We start from the raw sequence: 26,790 nt of genomic DNA, 5'->3' as shown, positions 1-26,790 counted from the left end.
TAGTGTTTATGATACCCAAAAGACCTTGGATTTGGGTGATGGTGTGATCTTGGAGTTTGGAAGTCAGGGATTGAGGACAAGCCTTAGCAGAGTAACTTTACACTGTTTAAAGGCTACGTCTAATATTACTCAGATGTATGCATATGGGGACATGATGCTCTTTAAATAGCAGGTTAGTTTACATATCATGCTGTTTGGAGGAGTAATTTTGTCTGTATTAAGTTTGTATCAGTTTCTCTGATGTCTTATAATAGCCAATCTGTCATTCCACTTGCTTGTTTTATTGGTATATTAACAACGAATAAGTTAAAGGATAATAGGGGCGACAAAAACCTCTTCCACTTCCCGAATACATATCTGCTAAAAGTATAATGCATGCTCGGCATATTGTGTAATCGACTGATATGTGAACAGCAGTAGCCAGGACGTCGATTCCTCTGCGTGACGTTGATCCACCCTACAGACTTGACGTAATTCCCATAGATTTAAGTGTTAATTTAGTGTAGCATAAATAATTTTCATGAATTTAATTTGTGTAGGGTCCAAGTCAGATTCTGCACATTTGTGACGAATCATTCTACTTACAATGACATAATTTCTGTATAATCTTCCGTTGCTTATTTGTGGAATGGCAACAAGCTAATCACACTTATGTACAGTGCCGAGAACACCTTTAACATGGCGGCCTTGTGCATTGTGGAACAACGCGTCAGTGATAAATGTAATGTCATTAGTTAAATAGAGGTCGGAACACTGAACTGAAATTATCTGTGCAGAGCAAAGATAACCTCACATTTGCCTGTCAAATTTTACAAAGATCCATTCTACACTCACTTCTTGAAAAATATTTATGATTCACTGAAATATTATGAACGTCTAGGGAAGCTAGGTCCAAATATAACAGACACGGGTCTGTACATTACGTTTCTCAACAACCCGGTAAAGTAATTACCCACATCTCCACGCAAGTCTTGTTGCGGGTCTATTGTTCTGGGAAATACGAACCAGGCTATCAATTTACGAGCGATGCATGTGTTAACTTCCCGAAGACTGAGATCAGCTGGTCTGAATTCCGACAAATCTTACAGACAACTTCTGTGCTTATCCTCAACCGCTACCCTCTGATAAGAAAATAGATAACTAGCTTGGCTGCATTCTGTAGCTACCTGACATGGTATGGAGAGTTCCGGTAGAACATCCTAGTTCAGTCAATAGCAACATTTCCTTTGCTTGTCTTCTAGATAAACAAGGCTGAGTAAACATTATGATGGCTTTACTTACTAACCTGGTCAGTGAAAATAGCGTGCTAATGGTAATCAGTTGTTGATCAACGCCAGGCGATGATCCAGGAATCCGTACTCGAAATGACGTATGTTGTCTGTGATGTTATACACTCTAACTAACATCGCAGTTGTGACCGTCGTGTTTAAAGGCGTTCCTTCTATGGAGCAGAAACCATACAATAGATCTATTATATGGTCTCTGGTGTAAGATATAAACCTATTCCAGTGGTCTCAGATAACAACCTTCTTTTGTGGACCTGCTAAACTGCATCGTTTTGGTGACAACATTTCATATCCCATTACATCCACTGCTCGGAACAACTGATTCACTTCGGTGGTCTGCAGTCAAAGTAGTTATGGGTAGGGCAGACGACATTCGACAACACTCGCGCCCTTTCGTAACCTCAAAGAAGACGGCCTTGTCCCAGAATGACATGAGTTGAAACTTTTTCCTAGTCATGAATGGACAGACGAGTGCGCACAGTGGAATTAAGAGAAGCGCTCGGCAATCCCGTGACCAGCTCAATGAAGTGCTTCCCGAGTGAGTCGAATTGAGGCCTTTAAAACGAGTGATGATTTTTGTCAGTCGTAGATAACCACGTTTCTTGCAGGGCATTTTTTCTCAGTTTCTAAGAATGAATCCTGTAGTCTGCACGTTATAAATTTCACAATTAACATGAGTGTAGCAGGGTATGGTGCCATCCCACAGATGATCGATATTGTTATCTCGTCAGCTTGCTGAAGGTTTAACCTCTGAAGCTGTGATAGTTTCTAGTTGTTAGTGCAAGCGTGTCAATATTGGATCAACGAGGAAACGTGCAAACCACCTGTATGTTTGCAAGATAATGTTTCAGGCACGAACGTCTCAGACGTGAGGTGTTGTTTGAAGCACGTACTTTCCAACTTTACTCAGATGCCAAATTAGGAAAAAAATAACTGTCCCTGGCACTTAGCATTTGATCATATTGTAGTTGACGATAGTCGTTACATGCCAAAAGATCTGAGACTTGTATTTTACAGACACATGCCTGTACTACAAGGTTTTGGTGTGGTGGTGTAAGTTATAACACACTGCACTACATGCTCGGTACGACGTGCACCCAGCTGGTGTGTCAGACATCACTTCACAATGGTGGTATCTACTGGTGGTTGTCCATGTACTGGCACCCTAATCCTTGTGTGAGTGAGTTAAGGTGTTAAGTCACATCGGGAATATTTCTGAAACAAGTTCTAAATTCACGAAAAATACAAATAACAAAAGACAGTAAAGTAACTAGGTTATCACGAATTTGTTGTAACTAGTCCAAGGAAAAAATTAAATGCATTACACTGAGGATTTAAGGATTACCGATACGAAATGAAAATTGGCAAGGGGTGACTAGCAAAAGAAGTTAAATCTCATATGCAAACACCTCAATGATATTAGTATTTCTAATGCTACACTTTCTTGGAAACCTGGTTTGCAAAATCTGCCAATCCCCCCAACAGCAGGACGTGAAAAAATACTGATAAAAAAAAATTGGAACCAGTGTTTTTTTAACTGCAGACTCAAGATGCTTATAATCACAAGAAACATCTCCAACTTCGACCACAACGATGATCGATGATCGTTGCATGCATCACTGGTTGTGTTTTTACGAGTCGACTTCTCGGGGATATAAACCATTCAGATGTCCCGGCTGCTAGCGATAGTGTGTTATGGTAGCCATTTTCTACAATGTAACAATATTCTACGATTAGAAACGGGGGTAAATGTGTACATTTTATGAGTGAAGTTTGCTTACATACCCGTTCATACCCGGTTACAATAATTTAGACTTTCTCAACCCAAGGGCACTACCAATACTAAACACACTAAATATTCATGCATTACCTATTTATAAAGTAACACCATGTTCGTCGAAATCGACCAGTCATGTTTGAAATAGTTGCGATAATAAATCAATACGGTTAAGCAGAACACGCGTGTCCGTGATTCTCCATTACAAGGGATACAAAATAGCGGATCCTCACCTTTCGATGAAAACTTGTATCTTGTATGGCAAATGAGACATCGTCGCATAATGGCATCTTCTGAACAGGTGTAACCGAAAGTTGGTTTTATTTGATGATATCAACTTGGATGTCCCACCTCTCTTGTCACAATGTAAAATCTCACCACGCGTTTGTAATTAGAGTTTGGGACGAGAAGTGAGGACACAGATTTGTCAAGTGCTGTCATAGCGACAGAATCGGCTATTATATCGCTGTACATTTCAGCATGGCTATAGGTAACCAGAAGAGGACGATGTCGTTTTGGCCAGTGGCAAGATCACTGTATAAACGTCAAGTATTTTAATTAAAAATAATGGTAAAAAGGTACATTTGTAATAGCCTGAGAGTCTCCAGACATAAGTTTAAGTGCTGTTAATATGGCGTTTGCGTCGGTTGTGAAAATTGAACTGTTATTAAGATATCACAACGATGTTGTTCTGGATTCAGTGACAGTTACACAAGCAACAGCGCAACTATCACTGGATCCATCTGCATTTTGATCTGAAAATTGACACCAGCTGTTGTTTAGATACTATGACAATTATTCACAAAGGATTCCAGCTGTACTAGATCATCAGCAGTACTTCGGGGTTATGTATCCTTAAAAAACAAATTGCATATTTGTAATTAAATAGTATACTCATCAACAAATAATTTGCTCATAAAGGGTGGAAAGAACTGAAAGAAAGTCAAAGGGGCATAAAACGAAAGGCATCAGCCATAATTAAACCAGTGTTGAATACTTGAACGAATAGTTCGTCCTCTGAGAGATATGATGGAGTAAGTAGAGAAGGAGTTGAATAATGAGTAGGTTGAGAATAAAGACAATAGGTTAGCACAATGGAGTGGGTGGAGAAAGTAGGTAATGAGTTGACACAGTGCATTAGACAGAGAAAGTAGACAATAAGTTTACATAATGGTGTGGATGGAGAAGACAATGAGTTGACATAAAGATGTGGATGGAGAAGAGAATGAGTTGACACAAAGGTGTGGATGGAGAAGACAATGAGTTGACACAAAGGTGTGGATGGAGAAGACAATGAGTTGACACAGAGGTGTGGATGGAGAAGACAATGAGTTGACACAAAGGTGTGGATGGAGAAGACAATGGGTTGAGACAATGTAGTGGGTGGCAAAAGTAGATCAGATCATTCTGGCTAAAACTACTACAAGTCTGAATAAGCATACCATTGGTCCAGGCTGAAGACCCCACTTATACAACGCATTACACTTGGAACATTGTTTCATAATACATAATCCTACCCAAGATCAATATTAACAATATTTTAACATATCATCTAACTTTCACTAACAACATACATATACGTTTGTCGTGAATTTCTGTCCGTCAAGCATACCGCCCGAACATTTTTATCTAACAGCCATAAGCATGATGCAGTAACTTTCTGGAGGGTTCCATCTTCATCATGTTCTGGCAATTCAGCTCATTTCACAAAATGTAACACGTACAGGTAAAACGGAATTACTGTCCTTTTTGTTGATGGAAAATGTTGAAATGAGTTTCAGCTTCAATTTTTAAAGCAGTGGAACTGGGAATCTGACAAATGTCAAAGTTTTTCATAAATTATATAACACTTCTTGTTTTTTTTGTATTTTAGACGTTGAAACAACAAGCTGACAAACAACATGACAGGTTGAAAATGATTCGTTTTGACAAACTGATCTTCATGCTTGGCTATCAGGTGAATATTCAGCCCAGGTCACGTGACCTTATACCAGGTAGCCATCTGCTGCTTAGTCAACAGAGGCATGTTCTGAACAAAGACACCCACGTATGCTACACGGGTTTGCCAGTCACCCATCCAACGTCTGTACGCCGAAAGCGTTGCTTATATTCACCTGTTTTGTGACACTGTTATGGCGTGACTCAAGGTATACTTTAGAATAGGGCTGTGGGTTTATCGTTAAGGATACACTGACACAGATGTGTCCAGAATTGGGGGCTGTCCTCCACATCCAGAATATGTTCCTCTGAAACCACGTTGAGGAGAAGATGAGGAACTCGAGCTCTTGCTGCCGACGACATATCCCTGTACAGAAGAAGAACTCGGTCCGATATTGCGTTGTTCACGGACATTAGTCTCACAGTGGACAGGACAGTAAAATGTATCCACTCGTCCTTCAGAAAGTTCTCTGTAAGCACGATAACAATTTTCCAGCTTCTCGATAAGGCATCAATGGTCACTTCTGCCTGGGAACATCCTACAGGGTCATGCAGATCAGGCAGGTACAGTCGTATACCTGGGGAGACTTGGGGGAGCTCCTTGAACAAACAGTGACAAGGCCAATCGTACTGAGAACTTTCATAGCATATGTAGGCGTCATAATCAAAATCCTCCCTTTTTGGTCGGCGTCCCGGGTTATAACCAAGTACCTGTAATAATTGATGCTCTATTTTGGGCAAATATTTCTTGACGAGAAAGGCTACAAGCAAAGACAACAGCGTAATCAGGGTTCCTATTATGGCCACGGACAGCCAGAAGTGACCAACACATGTTCTCCACTCGAATGTCCTTTTGGCATAAAATGTAGCTGTATCAGACAACGTTCCATCACCAAGGATACAGCTGTAGTTGCCATGGTCATCTAAAGTAACATCAGTTTCTTGTAACCACTGAATGAAGTGAAGGGTTCCACAGCTGCAGCTGAAGATGTTGCCTGCCATGTAGAGGTAGAAGAAGCCGTTATTCACAACGATGTCATCAAGCAAGGTCTGTTGGTATGTACTGATGACTGAGAGGGAATTCGACGTCACATCCAAATGTTTGAGCCAAACCATTGTCAGGATTTCTTCCGAAAGGTCATTTAGTCGGTTTCTTGCAAGAGAAAGATTTTCCAGTTCCTGAAAGTTGCTAAAAGTATTTTTATTGATAAGTTGTAGATTATTGCCAGACAAATCAAGTCTTTTTAGTTCGGTCATAACATGGAAGAAGGGTTCAGTTGGTGACACAAACATGTCATCATCTGACGTCACATCGTGAACAAGCAATGTTTCCAGATTCGTCACCATGTTGGTGTTGTTGAATACATTCTGTTGGATCTTCATGTGCGATATGTCCAATAGCTTCAGGTTTTTACAACATTCTAAATATGCAGGGATGTCTATAAGACCATTTCTTGAAAAATCTAACACAGACAAATGATCGCTGTGTGTCAGTGTTACAGCAATACGAACATGATTAGCATTGGCAGCTCCGCTGAGGTTTAGGTAACTGAGATTGGGAGGTATTGAGAGGTAAAGACCTTCTTGTCTCTTGGTGGCATACGTCTGCCTGAGAGAACTGCTCATTCTATGGACTTGAGACGCATCGAGATATTTAAGATTTTCCATGAAGTGCATGCTAATTACAACAGGTTTGATCATACCCCCATTAAACATGTTTTTGGATAAGTCCAGATATTCAATACATCTGAAAAAGGTGGAATTGGTTATGGCATTAGCATCAACTTGCGTAATCTTATTGCGTGACAAGTCTACTTTCTTTACACAAATATCTGCAAGATAACTAAACATTTCCTCTGTTAGGATCACACTGCTTTCTCCTGTGGTTACAACTCGAGATAGTATTATTTCCTCCATTCTTCTCCCAGCCAAACACTGAAGTGCTCTTGTTATAGAGACCAACTTGATTGAGCTTCCGTACGAGGTAGACATCCGTAGCTTGGATAGGTTCGTAAAGGGACAAAGTGTTCCTGTCTCTATGCTTGATAGAAGTCCATTTACCCAAAATATGTTAATTGGAATGTCATGCAAAGCTTCAAATGTTGTGTTTCTAAGAATAGGTACTCCAACGGTGTCGATGTCCAGAAATGTGAGCGTGTCTTTTACCTTTTGTAATTGAGGCCAGTGTCCGCCTTCAGGCCAAGAGTTTATGTGTAGCTCTTCTAGGTTGCTTAGGCCTTCTACAATCTGAGTAGGAAATTGTGCGTCACCATTTATACTGCTTATCAGAAACAATTTCTGTAGATGAACTAGATGCTGGAACAGCCCATCTGGGTACGTTGTTACATCCAATGAAAGTGTGTCACAAGCCATTTCCAAGGTTTCGAGTTTATCCAGACCTCTGAAAGCTTCTCTCTGCAGTTCTGTTAACGGATTGTGGCTGAGGAATAAGAATCTCAGCTTCGGTAAAGTGATAAAACTGTTGTTGGGTAAACTGGTGAGTAGATTATCTTGCAAATCCAAACCTACGATGTCCTTGGGAAGATCTAATGGCACTTGAGTGAGATTCTGCTTTTGACAGTTGGTGACCTTCCCCTTGTAGGCTGCGCTGTAGCTTGTGTGACAGCCATTGACAAGGCGACTGTATGTCACACCCTTCACGAGGAGCAAACACATCAATACTTTCACACCCATGGTTTCTGAAACACATTGACAGTACACTATATAAATTACTTTTTCAGCTAATTAATTATGATTTCTGGGCCTATATTTACGTAGCTCTCTTAGTGGTAAGATAGTCGTAAGTGCCAAACGTTAACACTAATTTACGATCGTCTTAGCGGTAAGAGAGCTTCGAAAATCTGTACCCCGGTTGATTAAATTTTAGATAGGGCAAAAACGTATGAATCGTTTTAAACATTTACCAGTTTGGTAAACTCTATAATCTGACAAACCGAGAGGCTTAATAGGAGCAAACTCCAGAGTTGACTAATGACTAAGGGAAGCAACTCTGTACAGCAAGTTACATCCATCAGACCACTCGCTTGATCTCTTCAAATAACGGTGCAAATGAAAGAAACGAATTTTTTTCAGGTGCTCGTTTGTAGTAATAAATGATGTCAAATTTCGTTGAGAATTCAAATTCTAAAATACAATCACGTGAACTATTTTATGTATATTGCATGCTATGTTCCTGGTCTGTACCTGTAAATGGCCAATCAGATTCCATCCCCTCATACAGAGCGCGAAATAGTTTACAAATTGTGCCAGCCGGTCGGGCTAACTATGCCTGAAAGTTACAAACCAACCAAAAATAACTAGCCCCAAATTTGAATGCAGAAAGTAAGTAACAGATTACAAAAAACAAAACAAAAACAAAACAAAACAAACAGATAAGAGTAAGATATGGCCGGTATGAGATGTGTGATCTTGCCTGTTGAGTTTTACTAGCCACTGACATGTGGGCAATAGCTAGTAGGCCAGTGGCCATTTCGCACCCTGCTCTCATATAACTTACATTTGGTTTAACAAACATGGCCGAACTAAGCCAAGACGATGTGATTATGTTCATCGAAGAAACGTTTCCAAATGTAGATTGTAGCACGACAAAAACTTTTCAACACGTCAGAATTCATTTCTGGACTCACAAAAATAAAATAAAATTTACATCGGCCAAGTCAGACTGAACGCAGAGGTATACTTACAGCAACAGGTGCACTTAGATTACTACGCTTTGAGACTCAGGTGTCAGGTGGTGTCTAGGCATTCTATAAATACCAACACAATTTAAGATAGGTCTATGAAGTTGAAGTCACTGTTGAAAGAGGGACCAAGATCGACCCAACATCTGTCATACAAAGACAACGCTGGGAATGTGGACATAGAGCTTCATTTAGAGTAAATCCGTCACTTTGAGACTTCTTTGGGTGTAAACACAATTCAGGCAGGATCTGAAGGGTTTTTTCCGCAATGCGACAGACTGGCTCACTTATCTTGGTTGTACACCGCTTTTAGCTATATTCTAGCAACATCAATATTCTAGCGGATGAACACCAGAAATGGGCTTCATACATTGTACCCATGTGGGGATTCGAACCCGGGTCTTCGAACAGTTTAACCACTTGGCTACCCCAACACCCCTTTCATTTCAGAAACATATGCTATAAGTACGAACACACATGGTGACATTTGTGAAACACATGCTACATATTTTACATCATGACATGTTTTGTAAATGTCCTACAAAGCTAGAATAAACTATGAATATTTTCCACATTACTGATAATTTTGTTCATTTGTAATGAAAGATTACAAGGTCTGTGCGAGGTTACCAATAAACACATCTCACAAACGTGACCATTCTGTATGCGATCACCTAAGCTGGTTCCCGTCTCCCTTTGCGGGCTCGCTAACGTTCGCTAACGTGTATTGCCATCTGCGAGACAGGGCCCATCTTAATGATAAACTTGACTGGCATTTGGAGGTTTGTGAATAGGGGAAAGTGACTGGGTATCGACAGCGGGTCGAAAATAGTGTCATGATTCCCTGAGCAGGATTCAAACGCCCTACAAGGAATATACATATATCTTTACATATTTTTTAAAAAAAATTTGTGTTTACGATAGCAAGTAATGTAATATTCACACAGCTGGGTAATACAGAGATTGTATATATGTATACTGCGGACAAATGGGAGACGGCATAAGTTGAATGAATATATGAAAAGGATGGCGGATTTAGGAAAGTGAGAGAGGAGAAAGGAAGATACGATGAAACATTGGTTTGTGTCCATCTATATTAGTAAGCTATAAGGGGATCCATTTTTCTGTAAATGTGTTCTTGTCTCCAGAAATGGATTTTTTATATTGTGATAACAATCTTATTAGCGATAATAAATGGGTAAATATGGGAATTGTCTTATTGTAATGAATACTTTGAATTTAACGCCTGATTATTACAAAAGGGGACTTTTACAAAATATTCACCTTTGGATCGCCAGGAAGGAAATTACTCATATTTAAGTCTAATTTTAAGCAGGTTCTACGTTCAGTCCATAATTTGAAGTCATTTATCATAGTTTGAACTTTTCGACAGGAAAACATTGTTCAAGTATTTCATTTTCTGACTGACACAATGTACAAAGCTTATCCTATATCAATCCTATTGTAAAGAAATTATTTTGATGGCATGATGCGATGGAATAATTTATATTGGAAATTCCGTGTCTTGCTCTCCTCCACACAATTTCACATTTGGACAGAGAATCTTCTGATATGCGTGCATCCAACTTTGAGTTCGATTTAGAAGTAAGATCTGTGAAAGAACAAATACCCACATCATTAAGAATCAATTTATCGATAAATTTACAATCTAGTGATGAGATAATGTCCCTGGGGATCTTGCAATTAATGTCCAAATTGGTTCTGTAGACCGTGTTATCTTTTGATAATGTAATCTCTGTGTTGGGTATGAAACTCATCAGTCTGAAATAAGAAATCTAATCATCATTTAATCAATGTATTTCAAGACAACGAGTTTACTTTTTAAAGTGTCCTTCAGACATTAGGTCCCGAATATACACTCTTCAAAAACAGAAACGCAGAAAAGTGATAATTACATGTTTGTACACATATGTTACCTCAAACTTTTTTTTAGGGTTGTACGTTGTTTCTGGAATGTTTTTAGAGGATCGTGCTTGACGAAACACAACCAAAAATGATTTTGAACGGTTTTATCAATCAGGATTGTCATGATGTACGTGGATGTCATGCAGCACGGACATCAGGCACAATGATTGTTTCTCACGTGCAAAGCATGAGTACAGCATGTGACTATAAAAGACCCAAATGAATCTCACAATTCGGGAACCGTCTCCGAGAAGTAGGAATACGTGCCAAACGTCCTAAAGTTGCCCCTCCTTGACACGACTACATCGACGTCGACTAGTGAGATGGTGTAACACGGTGCTGCCATGGCACCTGGCAAACTGAAGGCGCATATGGTTTAGCGATGAATCCCGTTATCTCCTCAGGCGACGTGATAGTAGAGGCCGTGTCCGCACACGACTACATGAACGTTTTGCTCCTAACTGCATCAGACAGGTGGACAGATTCAGTGAAGAGAGTGTTATGGTGAGGGGAACGATCTCATACACCCGCAGATGAAAACTTGTGTTTGTCAAAGGCAATCTGACGGCCAATCGATACATTGACCAGATTCTCAGACCACAGTTCCTTAAACCTTGTTGGCAGCTCTTGCAACAGGACAACGCCAGGCCTTACACAACACGTGCCACCGTGGACTACGTGGCCAATATCATCATCAGTACCCTTCCCTGGCCCTCCAGATCCCTGAATCTAAACCCAATCGAACACCTTTGGGATCAGATCGATAGACTGGTACGTCGAAGTCGCAACCCACCACAGAATCTTCAACAGTTGTTCCACATGCTGCAGGGGAAATTGAGAAGGATTCTACAACAAAACATCCAACGACTGGTTTGATCTGTACCCAGTAGGTGTCGGGCAGTCGATATGTCGATATTTTAAGTAACGGATTGGGGATTATGAATATTTTTTTCAGATTCGGGATTGAAATGCCAAAATCCGAATATGAAGAAAAGTCAAATTTGAGGCTGAAATATGGAAAAATGTAGGTTTGGGTGTTGATGTTTTTACGATACCCAGGTTTACTAGCGGCCCGTAGTACCTTAGAAGGGGTGAGATAATGTATATTGACACTGTTGGTCATAACTCCGAATCTGAAAAAAACATTCAGATTCGGGATTCAAATGCCCAAACATGAATATGACAATGGAATGGCAATGGAAGGAGTGAGTGAGTTTAGTTTTACGCCGCACTCAGCAATATTCCAGCTATATGACGGCGGTCTGTAAATAATCGAGTCTGGACCAGACAATCCAGTGATCAACAGCATGTACATCGATCTGCGTAATTGGGAACCGATGACATGTGTCAACCAACTCAGCAAGCCTAACCACCCGATCCCGTTAGTCGCCTCTTGCGACAAGCATAGTCGCCTTTTATGGCAAGCATGAATTGCTGAAGGCCTATTCTGTCCCGGACCTTCACGGGTTGGCTATGGAAGGACTGAAAGTAGATATGTAGATAAAGGGCAGGGAGACTTGTCTTGCTTTATTAATTTGTATATCAAAATTCAAGGAAATCATCTGTTTCAAGTCTGTCGAAAACTTCATCCCTAAAGTTTGTAAAAGGTCTCCTTGAGCATTGCAACAGCCAATGGGGGATAAGATTTTTCATTTGAATTCTTTTTTTAACCAATCATAATAGCCTTGGTCTTGTCACAATTAATCTTTAAAACAGACGCGTTGGCGTCTGTAATGTTCTAAATCTTGTAATGTTCTGATAAGTTCCGAGAGTCCTCCATTGATCCTTCACGGGTGAAATTTGCATCAGCAGCAAATTGGAAGGTTAGATATTCAACATCATTAATATCTACACCTTTTATCCAAGAAGTTAAGATATGGATAATAATTTTGTACAAATGACAAATAGATATTGGATCGCCTTGTGCACAGCCTTTTTCAAATAGTTAAAATAATTTAAAATGTGGTCTGTGCTTATTGGACTGTTGGTTACTATTACATTGAAACACTTTAATCCATTGTCTAAGAGAAGGTCCAAAATTGAACGCTTCTAGTGCTTTATTTATAAATTGCCATTCTACCGCGTCAAAGGATGAATTTTGTTTTCTGAATCAGCCGTTATAAGAAGCTCTGTCGGTTTGTGTCTTTCACAGCAATTAATGATATCATATAACATTCTTGCATTTTCCCCAATGAATCGGTCTTTAAGAAAATCAGTTTGCGTTTCGCTTATGATATTTGGTAGAACATTCTTGATCCTACGTGTATTCCCTATTACATCCAGAAGCCGTTCATAGTCTACGTTTAATAAAGTTACTGCGCGCTAGTATTTTAAAGCAACGCCTATATCTGTTTTCTCTGACAAAGTTCCAATATAGAAAGCATGTGTTGTGGGTCTAAGGAGAATAACTGCAATATCTTTCCAGAAGAACTTGTACTAGTACTAGAATTCTGACGGAAAACTGTCCGATCCTGTAATCTTTTGATTGTTAGAGTTTAAAACTGAGGCACATTCACTTAGTGTAATACAATCCTGAAGACTGTTTCTCTCATTCTGATTTAATTGGATATCACTATTGGTAAACTGGCGTGCATAGTATACTCAGTCGGTATCATGCTGGGTACTATTTGAGTTTTTGTAATATTTTGAAGTTTCAACAATAATTTCATCAATGCTAGTTACTCTCCTGTCAGTTGTATTAATTATCTTTTTCATATGCTTGTTGATATAAGTTCTTTTCTCAAGAAACATATTCTGTGTTCTTTTCAACATCTCCTGACCATTTAGCCCTACTTCTAAATATACTGAACCTTAAAAGAAACGTCGCTTCAAAATTGTTTTTACTTTATCGTTTTGTTAACATGTTTTTACATGCAGATTGGTAATTATTACCAACATCAGTGTGTTTTCTGAGCATATCGGCCAAACGCACCTTAACGGCATACGTGGTAAAAGGTTCCGTACGACATTCGTGAAAATGAAAATGGACGTGCTTATTCTGACAACCCTACCAATGAAAGCTAGCCCCAAACGCGCCTAAAATCGTTTTGGTTTTGACACAGTTGCCATTGCGCGAATTATTTATTGTTCATGTTTTGACAATCAACCGACTGCAGAAGTGTTGTCAGGTGACTAACAGCATCCAAGACCGTCCACGAAGTGGGCGACCTTCAGTAACACCACAACGTCAAGACACAGATTGTACGCCACCAGCTGCAGGGTCGCTTCGCCAGAGCGTTGGAAAGAGCATATTTCCATGCACTGTTTACACGTGAAGTGGTGTATTCAAAAACAAATTTGTAACTTTGAAAAGATTACTGTCATGAGTTCAATAAATGATAAAACTTGGTGAAAACAACTCGGCGAATTCTTAACGAAATTCTACACCAAAACGTTCACATGCGCGTCGTTTGCACACAGTTTTCAGCACTTTGACGCATGATCTTCGTGCAATTCATCAGCAGAAGTTTGAAGTTGGTTTCTCTATGTGGATGGAGAAATTCATCTTCGTTGTAACCATATGTATATATGTATACAGAGTGATTCAAGTGAGTCTAAACTTTTGATTGGTAGTATAATAACCAAAGAGACGAGAATTAACATCAGAGCTTTTCCTTGACAAAAATATACACTGTCATACAGTATCATCAGTATAATAATGACTGTACATAAGAAGAAAAAATATGAAACGTCTCGTTTGGAGAGAGGATTAATAGAAAATCCATTTGTTTTTTTGTTTGTGGAAGGTAGCGTTCAATAGCCAAGGTGAATAAAACAACTGTATTATTATGCATAAAACACATACCGCATGGTGAATAAATATGCCAAATTAAGCGGATAGAGCATGTCTGGGACGGGATGGATCGACGTCTACGCCGCCTTCCTCATCCTCCAGATAACGTCCTTGACCTTGCAACAGGGCTTGACAACCCACGCTTGATAGGCTCTATGCGTCGCCGAAGCACTGCTGTTCTCATTGCCGATGGTGGACATACCCGTACTCGAGCTTGTGACAAGCGGGACCCCTGCTCCGCTTGTGGACATTGTTATCGTACTCGGATAATATTTTGAAAATGCACAGTCTCTTGATGTGGCTAGTATGTAAACCTAAACTCACGAGAGTCAGGCTGCTGTGTGGCCTCGAGACCTCAAGTCCGTTGGACTGCCTGGTCCTTAGGTCCCCTCGGGCACGTCTTGAGCACGTACATACGGATCACTAACTTTCGCACTACAGAAACAGACTCAAGGCACCAGCATTTCGACTGAGACTGAAGCTCCGCGCCTCTAGTCAAACAAAGTGAGTTGGACCACATCACTAAGATTGAATAAAAATACTATTGAAAGAAGACCATCGCCTTGCATTACTGGAAGAATTACGGTAAAAGTCCAAAGGCCCTCGGGTACTGACACTGTACCTCTCACTCATCCCAACTGGTCAAGACCGAAGTAAGAGGGTATACCGCAACTACGGTAAAAGGAACGCCATCCTAGGTGTGGGGTAACTGGCATGCAAAACAACTATCTGTCAGGAAAAAGGCGTCGTGAAACAGCCCTTTGGGCAGTAGATCTAATTCTAGTGAGTGGGTCTAAATACAATTCAGGATACATGTGTCGGGCCAAGTCGGTCCGAAGACTTCTGCTATAGAGGATGTAGAGTATATGAAAAGAAAGCTTAATTGTGAAGAGAGTGTTTCTTTAACAATACATCGGTTAGATAATTTATAAGATGGTATAGTGGTAGATATAATATAAGTGTCTGCCTCCAAACAATTCAGGGTACATGAGTGAGTTTTTAGATGTTTTTCGTCCATGTGCGATATTTTTAATATCCCTCTAAGTAAGCCGAATGAAGTCAAAATGAGTTTAATTCTGTGTCGTGATGCTTATAGACATGCATTCATTCATTTACAACCTCCAAAACATAAATTCTGAAGGAAGCCAGCCCTTCTCGCTCATAGGCGAGCGAGTTTAAATTTTGAGTTTTTCGAAAAATTCTTGTTTTCATTAATTTGTTCATCCTCAGAACATATTCATAAAACGGTATGTTTAATTTTGTCAAATACTTTGTCAGAAAATGACCACAGTGCGGAGAGTTTCGTGACTTTTGTGAGTCCACAATTTAATTGAGACATGTGTTTTCCATTTTCATAAGAAATCTCCTAATAGTATAATACATTCTCGGCATATTGTGTAATCGACGCATACGTGAACGGCAGGAGCAAGGGCTATGACTCTGATTATGACTCCATTGTGCTTACACTCGTTTGTTCAGCTAAAGTCAACCTCGAAACTCAAGCCACGTTTAGCGAGCGTGGAAACTTGAGTATTATGATCAGTTACCTCCCTTTCCTCGGTAAGACGCAATATAAAAATACCACACAGTGTTACGTGTGTCTGTCTATGGATTTGAGCGTAATAAAATGAAATAAAATAACACTAAATGTTTAAATGTCAACGAATGTTGAGGTAATGAAGATTGATTGGCATCAGAATACATGTGGAAACGTCACCTTTCACAGAATACAGCTGTACATCCATAAAATTATCATCCGTTTCTCACCAACCTGGTAAAGCAATGACCCAAGACGACCCAATTCGTATTGTAAGCTGTGCGCAATCCCAAAGTCGGTTTATTACGCTGGGACGTAGATGGAAATAAGAATCAGGATACTAGATTACGACAGACTGATAAATGTGTTTACCCCATAGAGAATTTCAACGACGTTTCTGAATTCCCGTCAGTCTTACGGACGAACTGTGTGCTCAGCCTGTCTCGCTAACAACTGAAAAATACTAATGTGACCTTCAATATATGAATGTACCTGTTTTTTCTTCTCACAGCCTGCCCCCCTTCCAACACCACCAACTCCCCCCACCCCACCCCCCTCCCTCTCTCTCTCTTACACATTCTCTCTCGTGCCAGTGTAACGTGAAAAACCGATGTTCATGAAGAAGGCATATACACAATATATAAGATATTAGATAACTGGCTTGGTACCACAATAGCATTCTCTACCTACCTAATATTCTAATCTGTGGAGAGTTCTGGTAGAAGATCCTAGTTTAGTCAATATCTACATTACCTTTTCTTCTACACAAACAACCTGAGTATAGATATAATCCGTTTACTTACCACAGTGACCAATATAAACCGTGCGATGATGGACATCAGTTGTTGATCACCTAGAGTCGATGATCGAAATGACGTATGTGATGTTAAAACACCATGACAACAGTGACCGCTTTGTTTAAAGCCTTTGCACTGGAAGGCTGAATATATACGACGGACATCCTCCAACGGCCTCAGTTCACCAGGATGTGATCTTATGTATGACTGAATGTGTCATAATAAATGGAGCGGGTTATCTGTTTTTTCATTTGGTCTTAAAACAGGAAGTGGGCTTTGCCTCTTGTGTTTCATCCTTACAAACATACAACCGCCTTTCGTGGACCCGAGAAACTAGATCACTTCGGCGTAAAGGACAATAGAATTGATATCCGATTACATCCCATACTCAGGAACATTGCGATTCGCTTCAGTGCTTCTGCAGTGAAAGAGTGCGCACCGCGGAATTAAGCGAAGCAATCACTGTGACCAGCTCAACAAAGTGCGTCCCCAGTGAGTCGAATTGAGGCCTGAAAAATGCGTCAGTCGAAAATAACCACGTTTCTTGCAGGGCATGTTCTCTCAAATGATTTCCAAGAATGAATCCTGGCTACAGACACATGTCTGTAATACAATGTTCTGGAGTAGTGGTAGAGGTTCAAGCACAACAAACTCCATTACATGTTCAGCACGACATATGCCTACAGACGCATGTCTGTAATACAAGGGTTTAGTGTGGCGATCTAAGTTAAAACAAACTCCCTTGCATGCTCGGTATGACATGTGCCTATAAACACATGCCTGTAACACAAGGAGAAAGTAGATAATGAGTTGAGACAATAGTGTAGATGGAGAAAATAGACAAAGAGTTGAGACAATGGTGGAAATCGAAAAAAAGACAACGAGTTGACACAATGATGGGTATGGAGAAAGTAGATCAGATCATCCTGTCAAAATCTACAAAATCTGTCAAAGTCTAAATAAATCACACCATTATTTTATAAAACATAACTCCACCCAAAAACAACATTAACAATATTTTAACAAATTAACTAGTTTTTCACTAACATTAACAAATTAACTAGTTTTTCACTAACAGCATAAATATACGGCTTACGTGAATTTCTGTCCATCAAGCATACCACCCGAACATTAATGTCCAACAACCATGAACATTATGCTGTAACTTTGTATTGGGTTCCATCGTCATCATGTTCTGGCAATTCGGTTCATTAAAAAATGTAATATTTTCAGATAAAATGGAATTACTGTTTATTTTTGTTGATGGAACATGTTGAAATGAGTTTCAGCTTCAATCTTTAAAGCAGTGGACCTGGGAATTTGAGAAATGCCAAAGTTATTCATAAATTATATAACACTTCTTGTTTTTTTGTACTTTGGAAGTTGAAACAACAAGTTGACAAACAACATGACAGGTTGAAAATGATTCGTTTTGACAAACTGATCTTCATCCTTGGCTATCAGGAGAATATTTATCCCAGGTCCTGTGAACTTATACCAGGTAGCCATCTGCTGCTTAGTCAACAGAACAAAGAATTCTGAACAAAGACATTATCTGGAGACACCCACGTATGCTACATGGGTTTGCCAGTCACCCATCCTGTTTTGTGACACTGTCATAGCGTGACTCAAGTTATACTTTGGATTTGGGCTGTGGGTTTATCGTTAAGGATACACTGACACAGATGTGTCCAGAATTGGGGGCTGTCCTCCACATCCAGAATATGTTCCTCTGAAACCACGTTGAGGAGAAGATGAGGAACTCGAGCTCTTGCTGCCGAGGACATATTCCTGTACAGAAGAAGAACTCGATCCGATATTGCGTTGTTCATGGGCATTAGTCTCACAGTGGACAGGACAGTAAAGTGTATCCACTCGTCCTTCAGGAAGTTCTCTATAAGCACCATAACAATTTTCCAGCTTCTCGATAATGCATCAATGGTCACTTCCGCCTGGGAACATCCTACAGGGTCATGGAGATCGGGCAGGTACAGTCGTATGCCTGGAGAGACTTTGGGGAGCTCCTTGTACAAACAGTGACAAGGCCAAACTTTCAAAGCATATGTAAGCGTCATAATCAAAATCATCCCTTTTTGGTCGGCGTCCCGGGTTGTAACCAAGGACGTGTAACACATGACGCTCTATTTTGGGCAAATATTTCTTGGGTTCCTATTATGGCCACAGACAACCAGAACTGACCAACACATGTTCTCCACTGGAATGTCCTTCTGGCATAAAATGTAGCTGTATCAGACAACGTTCCATCACCAAGGATACAGCTGTAGTTGCCATGGTCATCTAAAGTAACATCAGTTTCTTGTAACAACTGTATGAAGTGAATGGTTCCTCAGCTGCAGCTGAAGATGTTGCCTGCCATGTAGAGGTAGAAGGAGTCGTTATTCAAAAGGATGTTATCAAGCAAGGTCTGTTGGTGCGAACTGATGACTGAGGGGGGATTCGACGTCACATCCAAATGTTTGAGCCAAACCATTGTCAGGATTTCATCCGGAAGGTCATTTAGTCGGTTTCTTGCAAGAGAAAGATTTTCCAGTTTCTGAAAGTTTCTAAAAGTATTTTTGTTTATAAGTTGTAGATTATTGCCTGACAAATCAAGTCTTTTAGTTCGGTCATGACATGGAAGAAGGGTTCAGTTGGTGACACAAATATGTCATCATCTGACGTCACATCGTGAACAAGCAATGTTTCCAGATTCGTCACCATGTTGGTGTTGTTGAATACATTCTGTTGGATCTTCATGTGCGATATGTTTAATAGCTTCAGGTTTTTACAACATTCTAAATATGCAGAGATGTCTAAAAGACCGTTTCTTGAAAAGTCTAACATAGACAAATGATCGCTGTGTGTCAGTGTCAGACCAATATATATATGGTTAATGTTGCTTAGTCCACTCATGTTTGCATAACTCAGCTTGGGAGGTAGTGGAAAATGCACCCCTCTGGCTCGTGATGCGTTATACTTGTGACTTAGAAGAGCGCTCGTTTTTTTAGTCGCAGACAGATCAAGATATTTAAGATTTTTCATAATGTACATAAATCTAAAAGCAGATATGGACTCCCAGGAAAACATGTTTTGGGCTAAGTTCAGGTTTTCAATACATCTGAAAAAAGTGCAATTTTTATGACATTTATTTGAACCGAAGTAATCTTATTATTTGATAAGTCTACCTTCTTTACACATATATCTGCAAGATAACCAAACATTTCCTCTGTTAGGGTCACACTGCTTTCTCCTGTGGTTACAACTCGAGATAGTATTATTTATTCCATGTTTCTCCCAGCCAAACACTGAAGTGCTCTTGTTATAGAGACCAAAGTGATTGAGCTTCTACACGAGGTAGACATCCATAACTTAAATAGGTTCGTCAAGGGACAAAGTGTTCCTGCTTCTATATCTATTAGAACACCATTCAGGTAAAGCGTTTTAGGTGGAACGTCAAGCAATGCTTGAAATGTTGTGTTTCTAAGAAGAGTTACTCTAATAGATTGGATATTCAAACGTTTGAAAGTGTATTTTACTTGTAGGAATTGAGGCCAGTGTCCGCCTTCAGGCCAAGAGTTTATACGTAGCTCTTCTAGGCTGCTTAGGCCTTCTACAATCTGAGTTGGAAACTGTGCGTCACCATTTATACTTCCTATAAGAAACAATTTCTTTAGATGAACTAGATGCTGGAACAGCCCATCTGGGTACGTTGTTACATCCAGTGAAAGTGTATCACAAGACATTTCCAAGGTTTCGAGTTTATCCAGACCTCTGAAAGCTTCTCTCTGCAGTTCTGTTAACGGATTGTGGCTGAGGAATAAGAATCTCAGCTCCCGTAAAGTGCTAAAGCTGTTGTTGGGTATACTGGTGAGTAGATTATCTTGCAAATCCAAAACTACGATGTCCTCAGGAAGATCTAATGGCACTTGAGTGAGATTCTGCTTTTGACAGTTGGTGACCTTCCCTTGTAGGCTGCGCTGTAGCTTGTGTGACAGCCATTGACAAGGTGGCTGTATGTCACACCCTTCACGAGGAGCAAACACATCAATACTTTCACATCCATGGTTTCTGAAACACAATGACAGACAAATAGTTCGTTTGGAAAAAAAATAACAAAGTATATGGCACATCCCTTCTGTTCGGTTCGTTTGGCAGTTTTGAGCAGGGCTGGCAAAACAGAATCCTGTTTCAGTTATCTTCTGCTTTTTCTATCAGTAAGACAGACATACCTTTTCAACGTATTAACATCTGCACAGAAAGCTGCTACGTCAATAACGTGGGTGACTTTTGACTGTCTCAGAATATTCGCGCCTGGACCAGACAATCAGGTGATCAACTGCATGAACATCGATCTATGCAACTGGGATTCGGTGACATGGGTCAACCAAGTCAGTGAGCCTGATCAACCGATCCCGTTAGCCGCCTCTTTTGACAAGCATAGTCGTATTTTGGGGCAGCGATGGGTTGGTGAAGACCTACTTTACCCCAGACCTTTTCCGGCTCGACAAAGATTCCGTCAGTGTGAAGACAGGTATTTTTACTTTCTGTCAACGAATGTTGTGAATTTCATCCCACTGACCTTGCAGCACACCAAACTTGCTTTCGACGTTTATATATATTGCGTTCCCTTTATACGTGATCTTATCCCGTCTGAAGGTTTCAGTCATCCTCTTTCCTTTGACGTGTCGAGTGTTTTATTTATTCCTACCTTAAATGTTTTATGATCCTTGGCAGGTTTTCCCCTGTTGTAAACATTGTGTCCTTCAGTAGTAGTGTTTAAAGCAGGGTGAACTTAGATATATACCGCACAAATATAGTTAAGGGATGTGTGAACATTTTCAAATTATGAATTTGTTCAAGGACACACTGATACCATATCAATCCTATAAAAAAAACCAATATCCCTAACTTATTTTGTCAGGTATATTACAACAACATGGAGAGGATAAATTCAAAGCAAGGTGCAGTCGTGTAATTATTAAGATAAGCAATCATGTAATACTTTGTTGGCGAATTTCTGTAGAATGTGTAACAGACATCATTGCTCGGTTCTACCCTGAAGAGGAATCTAATTTGTCTGAGTTAAGTTTTTTTAAGGAACCGTGATAGATCAGCCACTATATGGAAGGTATATCAGTGGTAGGGTGTCATTGATTTGATAGCGAGGTGTAGATTGTATGTAAGAGCTTTGAAAAATAATTATACGAAATCTGTCCTCCCATACATGTGTAATAATTTTATACAGGACCCACTGGCTGGTTGATTGCTGTTTAACATCATACTCAGCAATACTCTAGCTGTATGGTGGAGATCTGCAAATGATACAGTCTGGACCGGACAATCCATTGGTCAATATGAGCATAGATGTATGATATGGTGACAGTTGTCAACCAAGTCAGTGAGCTTGACCACCGAGTTACTGTCAAATGTCCCTGAACCAGAGATTAATCCGATGTTTGACTTCTGGATAGCTCTCACCCCACACCATGACACTATCATCACCCAATCTATTGACAAGTAAACATCTCGCCGGTGAATAAGGAATCGTGATTTATCACAAAATCAGGCTCGCAAGGTTCCTAAGGTTCATGTTCCAAACTCTACAACACCGCCGTAAGCGCCGTCTCTCATACCCGGGTGTCCTTGGTCGAATCCACACGCAATCGATTCCTGACTGTTTGGTCGGAAACTCATCTGACAACAAGGATATACTGTGTCTCCCGGGCTGTGGCAAGACGCAAGTGAGCTTGGATTTAGCGGTACTGGTTTGGGTGGTAACTCTTGAACGGACGCTAAGGCGAGATATGGTGCTCTGACGAACGTTGTCATGTCGGGCAAATGCAGTCTGCTACTCTCCAGCTTCAAGTCGACCTATAGCGATGTTTCAATCGGCGGCACGCAGTCGTGGGGTAATGATTTCCTCTTTTCCAGGTAAAACGAATGACAAAATTAAACACAACGTTTGCCTTTTTGATAGCTTTTCCGCTGAACTGCACGTGTATTTTTCTTTGCATGTTTTCTTCGTGACGTTTTCTTGAATGTGTCTTCAAACGCTTCTAAAACAAGGAAAAAGATTTGTCCCAGAAGCTGGTTTCAATCACGCAAGGATGTCGTTTTGGAAGGAAGCAATATAGCTATAGCGTTTTTGCCGTTGCTACATGAGTCAAATATTCTCCAAATCACCTATGTGGTTCTTTCCTTTTTGAGGAGTGAAGTAGACCTGGGGATTCAAAACATTTTTGGATAACAGTGTTTAAAGACCATTTCTGAATCTATGAGGGGAACCCGCACCAACGTTGCGTGTGGCATGGACGATTCCATACAATATTACTGGAACAATAACATGGCATTCTGTCTGTGCTGGACAGGCAAGGATATATTGGTTCAGTGTCAGACGTCTGAACGAAGCTTTTGTTTGAAAACCTACAAGTATTCAGTTCAGTGAAATTGTAGACAGTGTCACTCTATAGAAAGTACGACTTCCTTAGTTAAATGTCACTAATCATCTTCCTGTAACTGAAGTGATTTATAGCTATTGTACATGTGTGTCCACGCACAGTTTTGAATGTTTTCCTTATGGTGGTGTTAACAAAAGAATAAAAATACGTCGTGTATTGATATAATTGCTACCATCTTTTAATGTGTAATACTGCTTTGAGTGAGTATTACTGCTTTAAGTGACTGAGTAGCACAGTTTTGAGCGAATGCGTAACCCTGCTTTGAGTGATTGAATAACACTGCTTTGAGTGATTGAGTAACATTGCTTTGAGTGATAGAGTAATTCGGCTTTGAGTGATTGAATAACACTGCTTTGAGTGATTGAGTAACATTGCTTTGTGTGATAGAGTAATCCTGCTTTGGGATTGAGTGATTGAGTAACCCTGCTTTGAATTGTTGAGTAACACTACTTTGAATGATTGAGTAACACTGCTTTGAGTGATTGAGGAACCCTGCTTTGAGTGATTGAGTAACACTGCTTTGAGTGATTGAGTAACATTGCTTTGAGTGATAGAGTAATTCGGCTTTGAGTGATTGAATAACACTGCTTTGAGTGATTGAGTAACATTGCTTTGTGTGATAGAGTAATCCTGCTTTGAGTGACAGAGTAATCCTGTTTTGGGATTGAGTGATTGAGTAACCCTGCTTTGAATTGTTGAGTAACATTACTTTGAATGATTGAGTAACACTGCTTTGAGTGATTGAGGAACCCTGCTTTGAGTGATTGAGTAACACTGCTTTGAGTGATTGAGTAACATTGCTTTGAGTGATAGAGTAATTCGGCTTTGAGTGATTGAGTAACACTGCTTTAAGTGATTGAGTAACATTGCTTTGAGTGATAGATTGATCCTGCTTTGCGTGACTGAGCAACGTAGCTTTGAGTGATTGAGAAACACTGCTTTGAGTGACTGAGGACAACTGCTTTGAGTGACTGAGCAACATTGCTTTGAGTGATTGAGTAACACTGCTTTGAGTGATTGAGTAGCATTGCTTTGAGTGATAGAGTAATCCTGCTTCGAGTGATTGAGTAACATTGCTGTGAGTGATAGACTAATCCTGCTTTGAGTGATAGAGTAACACTACTTTGAGTGATTGAGCAACATTGCTTTGAGTGATAGAGTAATCCTGTTTTGAGTTATAGAGTAATCCTGTTTTGGGTGAATGTATGAGTAACGTTTCTAACGTAATTGAGTAACATTGCTTTGAGTGATTGTGCCAGTGACACTGCTTTGAGTGATTGAATAACACTCCTTTGTGAGATTATGTAAGTAACGTTGCTTTGAATGACTGAATAACACTGCTTGGAGTGCTTGTGTGAGTAACACTGCTTTGAGTGATTTAGGTCGCCTTGGTTGTAGATTTCAGTAATACATGCACGTGATAATGGATCTGAAATTCTACCACACAATTACACGTGACGTTGCACTTACAACCAACAATCACTCAATCAACACGATGAAATGAATAATCAAAACAACTTAAGGTATAGACATAAATTAATAAAGGAGGTAATTCTTTGGTTAGTCGTCAATAAAGGTGGCACAATAGAAACTTTGGCAACTTTCCCCAACTTTCCGGATGTCCCGAACTGCTGCTTAGGACACGTGTACTCTGTACTGTTGACACTGAATATGTAATTAAAAGTAGCTACTGTGATAGCAGAAATGTTCCTTCCATTGCTATAACAGTAGAGCCTTGTCCACAAATCAATCATTTCACATTTCGTTTGCCACAAGATAACTGTTTATAGAACAGAATCATACTAATAAAGTAAACTACAGTAAATCAACTCAAAGGGCCACTAATTTTTGTTCGTTATGAAATAGTTCAATGTAAGCATTTCGACATTTGTATGATAAAATTTAAGTATACGTTTCATTTAACCGTCAACTCGTTGTATGCGTGTTGTATATGACCCGTGAAGGTCCCGGGGTAGAATAGGCCTTCAGCAACCCATGCTTGCTGTAAAAGGTGACACAGCTTGTCGTAAGAGGCGACTAACGGGTCGGATGGTCAGACACGCTGATTTGGTTGACACATGTCATCGGTTCCCATTTTCGCAGATCGATGCTCCTGCTGTTGATCACTGGAACTGGATTGTCTGGTCCAGACTCGATTATTTACAAACCGACGCCATAATGGTGGAATATTGCTGAGTGCGGCTGAGTGGCTTATTCTGATATTGCTTAAAAATATGACGAAAGCGACCACAAAACTTTCCATCCATACGTGATTCCATCTATTCCTCCACCATCCATCCATTCCACCCAATTTGCCATCCTTCCATCCAAATCCATTCCTTCATCCCCATCCATTCATCCTTTCCACCGACCCATCCATCACATTCATCCCTCACTCCACCCACCCATCCATTCATCCACATCCATCCCCATCATCCGTCCACCTTGCCGTCATCCAGTTCCACCCACCAACCCATCCATCAACCTTGCCATCCATCCCATCCATTTACCTATCCATCATCACCATCCATACATACGTCCCTATCCACCCAGCCATCAGTCAATCCACCACACCCATCCATCCACCAACCCATCCATCAACCTTGCCATCCATCCCATCCATTTACCTATCCATCATCACCATCCATACATACGTCGCTATCAGCCCACCCATCAGGCAATCCACCACATCCATCCATCCACCAATCCCAATCCATCCACAATCCTCATCCATCCATCCCCCATCCGCATTCCCATAACCCTTCCCCATTATTCCATCCACCCATTCCCATCCATCCACCATCCCCATCCACCCATCCTCTCATCCCCATTCATCCGTTGTTTCATTCATTCATTGATTCATTCATTCACTGATTGGTTCACGTCTACTATAGGCACGCTAGTGCCTGACAAGGCCAGTTTGGGACGGGGAGTTCCGGTCTGAGGAAGATCTGGTCTGGGTTTGGTGCTCGAAGTATATGCTGACATTATGCACGTCCAATCTCTGTGTTTCCTAAAGACCTGGATTATCCATCAACAAAAAATCATCTACATCTACATCACAATCAAGATACATTATGAAACGTGTGAAAAAGGCATCTACACATGAATTATATGTGCTTGCCTGTCGGTATGCACACACACACACACCACCACCACCACCACCACCAAGTTAGGATGGCATTAATGCTATACCCAGCCTGTATACCACATAATGTGATTTATGATCTTCCTGACAGGCTAAGCTCGTACACACAAGACGAATGATTAACAACATTATTGGCCCCAGCGAAAGAGCTACAACTGCAATTTATTAAACTTTTGTATGCATGTTAACTACGAATTTCTGATCCTTTGTGTGCATGATCAATCTCTGGCCTTTACTCCAAGGGCTCTTCGTTGTGATTTGACGTTAAGACTACACGTTGGACAGGTTCAGACATCACTCGATTGGTTTTTTTACACAGATAAGGAAATCCCCTAGTCATGTGTCATGTGAGCCATGCAAATGATAGGTTTCAACTCCTGAACTATGACCACTTGTTTTTAACCAAGCTAGACCATACAGCTTGAAATG

The 26,790-nt window shown here is 40.3% G+C and overlaps 1 protein-coding gene and 1 pseudogene across 2 annotated transcripts; both read right to left on the bottom strand.

The window, feature by feature from the left end:
• Positions 1–2,660: 2,660 nt before the first annotated feature.
• LOC137273942 (toll-like receptor 4) lies at positions 2,661–16,948 on the bottom strand. 2 transcript variants are annotated; one of them, XM_067806856.1, is made up of 3 exons: positions 16,762–16,883; positions 5,253–7,700; positions 2,661–3,597 (listed from the first exon to the last, which is right to left on the bottom strand). In XM_067806856.1, exons 2-3 carry the CDS (start codon positions 7,693–7,695, stop codon positions 3,548–3,550), a joined length of 2,493 nt encoding a protein of 830 aa, XP_067662957.1. In that variant the 5' UTR covers positions 7,696–7,700; positions 16,762–16,883; the 3' UTR covers positions 2,661–3,547. The 2 variants fall into 2 exon arrangements, with proteins under 2 accessions (XP_067662957.1, XP_067662958.1); XM_067806857.1 differs by lacking the exon at positions 2,661–3,597 and having other exon boundaries at positions 3,603–7,700; positions 16,762–16,948.
• A 1,435-nt stretch (positions 16,949–18,383) lies between these two features.
• On the bottom strand, positions 18,384–20,818 carry LOC137271895 (toll-like receptor 4; annotated as a pseudogene).
• Positions 20,819–26,790: the final 5,972 nt, after the last annotated feature.

The sequence above is a fragment of the Haliotis asinina genome, chromosome 2, assembly GCF_037392515.1.
Source record: "Haliotis asinina isolate JCU_RB_2024 chromosome 2, JCU_Hal_asi_v2, whole genome shotgun sequence".
Taxonomy (NCBI): Eukaryota; Metazoa; Mollusca; class Gastropoda; order Lepetellida; family Haliotidae; genus Haliotis; species Haliotis asinina.
The sequence above is the reverse complement of the archived record's forward strand: the minus strand, read 5'-3'. Positions and strand labels throughout refer to the sequence as shown.

Coding starts and splice junctions, on each gene's coding strand:
- LOC137273942 (XM_067806856.1), bottom strand. CDS start 7,695: ATGGGTGTGAAAGTATTGATGTGTTTGCTCCTCGTGAAGGGTGTGACA. Junction 3,598..5,252: donor CTGGACACATCTGTGTCAGT/GTATCCTTAACG, acceptor ACGTTTATACAG/TGATCTTGCCACTGGCCAAA.